The following is a 9,664-nucleotide window of genomic DNA, read 5'->3' on the forward strand; positions in this document are numbered from 1 at the left end:
TATGTTATAAATATGAAAATTCACAGTGTATCTTTAAATGCAACTTAAGCATTTGTCGAGAGATTTTTGCTCTATTTTAAACGTGTTGTGTTTTATTAAATATTTTCACTATTTTCGCTTAATTATTATCGTTTTTTAATATAAGCGCGCACCCTCTATTTACATATCTCCCTTTCAAACCATCTTCTTCTTTTTGACCGCTTACTACGGAGCCTTAATATTTTCTGTAAAAACGATTTATTTGGAAAATAAGTTTATTGAGTCAGAACGTTATTAATGATGGCAGGTATGTCGTAATTGTTTAATAATGGCGTGAATATATTAATAAATCACTGTATTTTAAGCCAGGATAGCAAACCACTAAGCCATTATGCCTATGTCCTATCCTGGCAAGATCCTGGCTTACTGTCCTGGCTTCAAACACAATGCTAGGAAATTTTAAGCCAGTATCATTGCAGCGACTAAGGTAACAACACTTAGGGAAAAATGGACAGCTTACATAGAGGAAACACTACGGTGTTAGATAATACAACAACACTAATAGCAGATCATGAACTAGCTGCGCCAACCACACGAAGCTAAACGTATGGCCAGGATAGTAATGACGTACAAATAAAAATGGAGTAGGGGCCATGCATGTTCCACCTTACATGCTTTGGATTCAAAGTATCCCTTATGTTCTAGATTGTAGAGTCAAAAAGCTTTGAACTTATTTTTTCTAAGCGTAATCAGCAATATTGCAATTTACGAGACGACGCACAGAGCGAATCAAAATAGTATTCATTCTCAATGCTTGAATATTTTCGGCTGAACGCACAGTGCGTAAATACACGGATGTGTACTAGCAAAGCGTCTCCAGAGACTCACTGCATTATACATACACAATGACACAAGGTACGGCCATGGGGCGAGTTGAATGCTAGCATATCTTAAGAACTGTACCACTCACCAGCAACAGTTTGGATGTATCCAAAAAGTTGCTAAGAATTCGAATTTCGCATATGCATATTCACTCCTGCCTATATGCGTATTTGGCTAGAGCATTCAACATGCAAAACACCACTTAAATGCTTATGCATATACATAATGCTAAGAATAGCAAACCTTATTACGAAACGAGTTGATTGTTTTTAAGTGCTTGTGTGATGCATTTTTAACAGTTTGGCTTGAATAACTGTAGTTGAACACTATCCATCATCACGGTCATGGGCATCTACCTTTCAGTGATTTGCAAATTAATGTACCCGACAATCTGCAGGCAATCTTCGATAATGAAATCTGCTTACGAACAGCACATTCTTTTTACAATGGTGCAAATTTAATTAGAATCTTATTTGACAAAAAATCTCTGAAAATAATTATGCAAACATATTCACTTTTATTATACAAAACGATGTTTTTTAAACACTTGGAGTATGTCTTCATTTGATTCTGTTCGTACTTCTCTGTCCTCATGTTTTTATTACTGAGCCAATTTAAATTAGCAAAATTTATTTCTGTTTTTTATATTTATGAAGTTTGCTAAAATAAATAATTATTTTCACCCATCACAAATGATTGTTGGAATTTGAGGTGTCTTCTGGTCCCATAACATTGCACCATTGATATATTCAATTCCTTCCTATATTTCCTAGCTTTAGAGCTCCCTCTTTCCACTTTCAACTCCAACACCTTAGCGAGTCTCCTGAGGTAGTTGGTTCCACTACTAATCTATTAGTTAGCACATAGCGTAGATTATCTTATTCTGGTTGCTTTCCCTAATTTCTTCGGGTGTTGGGATTTGACACACTTTACAAAATAAATATTTATTCCTTTTCAACAGCGTTAAGTCGCTTATCAACAAAGGTAAAAAATGTGGCAATGAAACTGTTTTATGGTGTGTTTTTATTTTATTTATCTTGTGAGATAATGGAATGAATCCAATCTATATGTAGTACCACCCGGGTATAGACGCCAGGGAGCTGGATGACACCGCACCCCATCCCATAGCTCACCACTCCTTCCAGGAGACCATCACAGATAAGGGAGGATCCTGAGTCACCCTGTTGAACAAATCATTTTTTACAAACAAATTTTTCTCAATTATTCTTCTGTCCTTCTTTCCATTCCCAATGTTGTGGGTGCCACCAACATCAACCCACTGTGTCTCTTGTGCGGTCTCCACTTGAAGAAAGCACAACTGAAAAGCCAATTGGTTTTGAATGTCAAAATATGACAAGATTATTATGAGTGAAAACATTTTTTTCTCACGAGGGATGCTTACATCGTTTATACATACACTGAATGGACAATGAAAGTAGTATTGGGATAATTTATGACATTCAAGAGGATGGAGCAAGAAGTTAGCACATTTCAGGAAGATATGACACGACCAGGAGAATCAAATGCGGTATCAAGTTTGGGTGTCTGAAAAATATTTTAATCTATTTTGAAAGCGAATGAAGAGAGAGCAGTGAATGCTATTATATAGTGTCAATATGGCATTCATTTTTTCTCTGCTTCCTCTTACAGTGGCATAGTATGATGGCTAATTAGTTACTTAGATTACTAACTTGGCATGCATCAGTTCCGTCTCCCGTGGCACAAATCATTCCATCATCTGCTTTTGGAGAAATAAATTCACCAAGCCGGTATTGACATTCCGCCAGGGATATTATGTTTACTCTCCCCATATGAAGTGGGTTGAATGTCACCTCAGATTTCATGTCCATCTTTCCATAGCCATACACTTTGCATTCGCCTAGAAAATATTGTTCAATAATAATTACAAATTTATATGTTAATTGACAGCCTCGGTGGTCGAAGGGAAAGACTCTCGACTAGCAAGCTGGAGGTCGCGGGTTCAAATGCTGGCATGCGCAAAGTAAATATTATTTGAAAATTTGTGTTATTTCACAATTTACTCATTTAAAATAATATATTTGTGGAACGCTCTAGAGTGGAAGATACTCTCAGTATCCCCCTGGTGTAAGACCACCAGTCAGAATTGAAAGATTGCTTGAAATGGCATTGGCCGTGTTTGGTGACTAGATCTTTTTTTTTTTTTTTTTTTTATATTAACTCCACACAGGAGGCCCTGAAGAAAATAATTTCCCTCAGGGCCTATGTCATCTTTGGGGATGCTGTGTGGAGGGTCTTTTTGTGGAGAGGAAGGAGTGAACATGGGTCTTGAAGAGTCCCATGTTGTAGGAGGGAGGAAACACAGAGGCCGGCAGTTCGTACCACAGCCGAGCTGTTGAACTTAAGAACGAATCGTAGAAGCGACCCGTTCTCATGTGACAAATGTCAACCTCGTACAAATGTTGGGCACGCGTTTGGCGTGTATCCCGACTACGCACCGGTGCCGAAGGGATTAATGACGCTAGTTCCTCAGAGCATCTTCCATTGTAATACCGATAGAACAAGGACAGCATACCTACCTGACGCCTGTGCTCTAAAGATTGCAGTCCGTTTGTTAAGATTGGGGAATCTATCAAACGGACCGCCCGTTTTTGCACAGAGTCAAGGGTTTTTTCAGGTATTTAGGGGCTCCGGACCAGAGATGGCTGCCAAATTCGACAGTAGGGCGCACTTGCGATTTGTACAGGGTCAGCAGTTGTGTATTATTAAAGTATCTGCGGGCCCTGTACAGTACGCCCAGCTTCTGAGAGGCCAGCTTTACTCTGGCTTCGATGGAGCCCCCATACCTGAGCTGGTCACTTATAGTTACACCAAGCATATCAATGGAAGGCCTGTTCGGAAGATTGCTTCCGTTGAAGGAGACTAGATTATCATTTAGATCCCTTTTAGACGTAATCAGACAGGATTGGGTCTTTGAAACATTAAATTCGACGAGATTATTTTTACCCCAGGAGGAAATACTCTCGAGAAAACCGTCCATTCTCTGCTTCAAAGCCCTCCGAGCCGCTGGAGTTTGTGTGCCCTTTGGGGGCTTATCAAACAAAAAGCTATCATGAACTGTACTGTCATCCGCGTAACAATGTATCGGTGCACATGTCAAAAGGTCATTGATGTGCAACAAAAACAAAGTCGGAGACAGAACCGATCCCTGTGGGACGCCAGCATTTATAGAGTGTGAGGATGAGGTGAAACCGTCAGCAACTGCCTGAATCGACCTATCCCTTAAAAAGTCAGCAATCCACGTACACAGGGATGCGGGAAGTCCGTAAGAAGGCAATTTGTTGACAAGTCCTCGGTGCCAGACCCGGTCAAAGGCCTTGGATATGTCTAGTGCGACCGTTTGGGTCTCACCGTGACGTTCCAGGCACCGCCCCCAAACATGCGACACATACGCGAGAAGATCACCGCACGAGCGGTTCCGCCGGAATCCGTATTGACGGTCGTTGATAATTTTGTTCTTCTCGAGGTATGTGAGCAGTTTGTCGTTGATCACACGTTCCATCACTTTGGACAGAACTGATGTGATCGCTATGGGGCGGTAGTTGGCCGGGTTGGAGCGGTCACCTTTCTTGGGAATAGGGTGAATGACCGCTTTTTTCCAACCAGAGGGCACAGTGCCACACTTCAGGGACATTTTGAAGAGCTTTGTCAAAACTGGAACTATTTCCGCAGCACACCTCTGCAATACCAGGGCAGGTATTCCATCAGGTCCACTAGCTTTGTTAACATCGAGCCCCCGTATAACGTGGAGTACATCCCGATGCCGGATCCTCAGCTTTTTCATATAGAAGCCGCAGTGAGGAACCGACGGCGGAACAGCACCTCCGTCATCGAGGGTCGAGTTTTCCGCAAACATTTTCCCTAATAAGTTAGCCTTTTCGGTGGCGGTGTTTGCTAGTGAGCCGTCAGGTCTGGTAAGAGGTGGCAAACTGGGTTTGCAAAAATTCCGACCTATTGAGCCCGCAAGGGACCAGAATGCTCTGCTGCCATGCGGGCAGTCTGCCAGCTTTTTGCTGATCTGCAGGTCGTGTTCGAATTTTGACCTATTAATTTATTTATTTATTTAATGATTCTCTTGCATTCCTTTTCCGATTTGTTGTATGCTGATCTGCTTTCGGGCGTTCGAGATGTGTTGTAGGCTCGGTAAGCCGCGTTTTTTCGTCGAACTGCTTCGGAGCATTGTCGACTGAACCACGGCTTTGAGCCCACACCAGTTTCTTTAGTAGTCGATTGTATGAAGCCATCCATCGCCGATTTGATGACTTTACCAATCTCCTGGGCACATCTTGAAGGGTCCGAAGTCCGAAAACAAACAGCTGACCACGGAAAAGCGTTGAAATGGGCCCGCATACCGAACCAATCTGCTGACCTATAGTGCCACACTTTTCTCCTCAGCCTCTCATTGGTTGGTCTGAGGCTAACGGGGATTGATGTCGTCACTAGGCAGTGGTCAGATGATCCCAGAGGCGCTGTCACGTCAATTTTATAACCGTGTGGCACAGTAGTTAAGAATAGGTCTAACAGATTGGAACGGTGAGTCTGGACATCAGGAACCCTTGTAGGCTCCTGAACCAGTTGCTCTAATCCGTAGCAAATGGCAAAGGATTCCGCCTGTCGGCCAGCCGAGTCTGTTGGGCCAGAGAACTTCAACCATGGTTCGTTATGAACATTGAAGTCCCCCAGAACAATAAACTCGGCCGAAGGGTAGCGGGGCAAGAGATCATCAATAGTATCTCTCAAATGTTTGAAGAGCTCGGAAGTGTCTGATTCGCTATGGTTCGGTGAGCGGTATAGACAAGCGTAGAATCTTAATGTACTGGCAAGATTGACGCGCACCCACATTACGTCGAATCTGGAGTTTTCCAGACTCAATAGTCGTACACAGTTGACGTCAGCTCGACTATAGAGGCAGACTCCTCCTTTGAGTCGGAACTTGCTTGCGAGGGTAAAGCCCGGGCAGTCCAGATAGGAGGAGTCTGGCGGCTCGGCTATCTGAGTTTCGGATAGGAAAAGAAGGTTGGGACGTTGGGACAAAAGATGGTGATGAACTGAATTTAAATTAGTGTGCAGACCGCGAATGTTGGCAAAATTTACCAACAGTTTTGGCCCGCACCGGGGACGCCTGCTACTCACCGCTGTAATGATGTTATGTATGTTTTTATGTATATTCATGATTTCAATTTTTTTTTTTTTTTTAAGGATATGAAGTGAAAGGAAGGTCTGGAATGGAAAGGTATGAGGGGTGGGTAGGAACATGGGGTTCAGGTTGTCCAGGAGTGATGAGCGTTTGGTTCCAGCCCACTCACTGCGGTGCTAGGCGATAGGCTGGGAGAGTCCGGCTGGAGAGGGCATCCAATGCGCCCCAAACGCTGCTGCTGGGTCCCCTCCGGTCACGAACCGGCACAACAGCAGTGGCGGGGTTTTTTCACTCGCTGATGGGGCAGCCGACCCTTAGTCGTGAGCCTGAGGGTCGGGCCCCTGTACTATCGAGCGGCCCGGACAGCGGTAACCGGTTGTAAAGGGTCTCCCTCAACCAGCATCTCCCAACCGGCCCGCCACGCAGAAGGTGGGCCGACGCACCCGCCACCAAGACCTGGGCAAACCTTAACCCATGAATCCGGGCACCCCTGCTAAGTCACCAAACGTAGCGAACCACTTGGGGTGACCTGTGGCAGAGGTGTTGGTCATCCAATAAATGGTTCCCAGGGCGGCGGTACCCATTCCCGCCTACCAAATTGGAGATCTGAATAAGAACCTGGCCCACCTTCCTCTTCCCCATTTCATTCTCTACCCCAATACCTTAGGTCTCACTGGCTTGCAGTTGCAGCAGTTGGGACTCTTGTGCGGTTTCACATAAAAAAGAATTAATTCAAGAATCTTTAGAAGGTTGGACCTCGAACTAAAGTATTCCTATAGGACTTAAAGAAATGACTTTATAATGTTTTTTACTTCACAGTGTTATATTCTGTTAAGGAGCATAGCATACAGTTAGAGGCGCGATTGCGTACTAACATCTCAAATGTAAAACAACAATGGGAAGGAGTATTTTTGACTGTTCACAGAATATCAGTTCATGATTGTGAAGAAATTTAGTTAAATTGGTATGTATTTTTATAAATAGGTACCTACCCATTTATTTAAGTAGGTATATAAAACAGGATGCTGCAATTTTGTTCTAGGTACATTATTGATTTTGTATTAAATAAAATATGAAATATTTACCTGATAATCCAAAAGCACTCGTTGGCAATATATTTTCATAATATTTTTTTAATGTTGCGTAATTTGAATTTAGTTTTAAAATGGCCAGGTCATGTGCTTGCGAATCTCTGAAAAAAACCATCGTGTAACTATTTTAAGGCTAAATAAACCATAACAATAACATTAATTACTGATAATATTTTTATGTAGGTAGGTAGGTACTCATTCATAAATTATCAATGGTTTAGTTTGGTTAGATTTTTATTACGCTTTTATTTCACTTCTAAAAGCATATTTTTATGAATTAACTTCAGAAAAAATATTTTCTCGCGTTTTCTTTTGGTTCCATGATAACTCAACACAGTGACAATTTAACACACCTTTAAAAAGTGATTAAAATAAAATAAAATCATTAAAAGCGATGACATAAAACTAACATTAAAACCTAACCTAATCTAGTGTTTGTATCATCACTTTTCAATACGTTATATCACTTTTAAATGTGGTCATTTTGATGAGTTTTTAGTCACCTTTTCTATTATCCCACCAGAGTGGTACATTCTTCAGTTTCGCCCTCGTGAGATTGCTTTGGCTGGGATTATTGCACATATCTGAATAGCCAGGTATTTTCCACTATGCATACATATTTTTATCCTTTTTTAATATCTTTATAAAAAAATAATGTCACATCATTTACAGAAAATATGTTGCATTGCACATAGTAATCATTTCACATATTGTTATATAATTGTACGTATACATTTGCGAACTTCGCGAACGCGAACCGAGCCACGAGTTATGGGAAAGGAACGAAGCAACTGCAAACGGCGTTTCGCGCCATTTGCGGTTTGTTTCGTTTCTTTCCCATAAGTTGAGGTTCAGTTCGGCAGTTCGGCTCGCGTATGTATATGTAGCATAAGATGTACCACCATAACAAAGCTAAGCTTGTGTGTATGGGGGATGTGCTGTTATGTTTGTGGTTTGTTTGTTAATAAGTTAAAGTATTCAGTGTTTTTTTAGATGAAATTTAAAATATTTATTGTTATTTATATTTGTGATACTTTCTGGTAATGTATTAAAAAAATTACTCCATAGATATTTATTGTTGAGTTGCCCATCGTTTTTTTTTGCATTTTGGAATTGGGAGAATTGATGTTTGTCTGAGTTTTCTATTATTTCTTTCCCCATTTTCTAAGGTACTTCGAACCTTTTTCTGTTCTTCTTTCGCTTCTCTCTGCCTTATAACGTTGCCCTAATCGGAGGTGCCGTAGTCCTATTGGCTCCAGACAGTTGAAATTCTTGTATGGTATCACAAATATAAAATCAGTCGAAAAATACGTAAAATGCATCCGTAACGTACCTATCATAATCGTCATGAATGTATATTTTAGTGACGCCCATTTCAAAATTGTCTTTTTGATCTTTCAAAGAGTTGTATGTGTCGTAATTTGTATTGAGATAATTGTCCAGCTTCACTCTGTAGCCAGAAGGATTCTCTTCTGCCAGACTCTGCAGCAGGCAGTGCGCCGCCGTAAGGACCATATTGCTGGAGATTAGGGTTCCTCCACATATATGAGCCATCGTAGAAGCATCCTTGATGGATACAGCAATTGGGAATTCCCCTGGAAAACGTCAACGTTGTAATTGGATGTTTATTACGTATTTAGGAAAACAAAAAGCAATAAAATTAAACGTTTGTCAATATGCGACCGCTAAAGAGAAGTTTGTCAATATGCGAACGCTAAAGTGAAACACAAATTTTCCACGATCACCCCTAAAATTAGATTTTTGACACACAAGTGGGTTACAATTCGCAGATTTGGAAAAAAGCGTTAATTCTTGGACATAAGTTGCATTATAAAAATCCTCTCAATAGAATCCTCGATTAGAATCTCCCCCTTTGACCATTTTTTGCAACAAAATGTAAACTGAAACGTTCCGAGAATTAAAAAGTTCGTTTTAAAATAGGCATTCTATTTCTGAGAATCTATAAGTATTCTGAAATACAGCAAATATCTATATGTAAAACGGAAAAGCGACGAAAAAAAAAACTTCCAATAAGTTTCCAGAAAGAAAAATTAAATTTCGTAGCTTTCTGACGAAATTTTTATAATAGAAGAGTTTCATGAGAATTTTTCGTTTCATTTAATTCCTCAAAATAAGCGCTCAATTCTTTCGGTTTTCACTTTCTAATACTCTCCATTCTTTCGGTTTTCACTTTCTAATAAGCGCTCCATTCTTTTGGTTTTCAATTTCTCCTAACAAACCTATTTATATATAAACTCAAATGTTATCTATACCATTTCCAATTTGAATTCCATTAATCACTCTTTTAACTCTATTGCCACCAACATTTTTAAAATACGTAAACAGAAGCAATAAAACTATTATCGAAAACCAATTGTTGCACTTTAGTATCGGCATTTTCACGACTAATACTTAAATATCGAGCAGTTTTAGTTGACAGTGTTTATTGGAAAATTATATCGATACGACTGAGGCTCGTTTTCCACTCGGAAAACAATTTATAATGTTAATGTAAATTATCCCAATATATTAATAA

General features: G+C 40.4%; 1 protein-coding gene across 1 annotated transcript; it reads right to left on the reverse strand.

Moving 5' to 3' along the window:
• Positions 1–1,888: 1,888 nt before the first annotated feature.
• Positions 1,889–9,606, reverse strand: LOC149420467 (trypsin I-P1-like). The gene is made up of 5 exons (XM_089636163.1): positions 9,402–9,606; positions 8,462–8,723; positions 7,123–7,229; positions 2,553–2,740; positions 1,889–2,042 (listed from the first exon to the last, which is right to left on the reverse strand). The coding sequence occupies exons 1-5, from the start codon at positions 9,523–9,525 to the stop codon at positions 1,890–1,892; spliced, it is 834 nt and encodes a 277-aa protein (XP_089492289.1). The 5' UTR covers positions 9,526–9,606; the 3' UTR covers position 1,889.
• Between the last annotated feature and the right edge of the window lie 58 nt (positions 9,607–9,664).

The sequence above is a fragment of the Hesperophylax consimilis genome, chromosome 10 (assembly GCF_061612785.1).
Source record: "Hesperophylax consimilis isolate HC1 chromosome 10, BYU_Hcon_1.0, whole genome shotgun sequence".
Classification (NCBI taxonomy): Eukaryota; Metazoa; Arthropoda; class Insecta; order Trichoptera; family Limnephilidae; genus Hesperophylax; species Hesperophylax consimilis.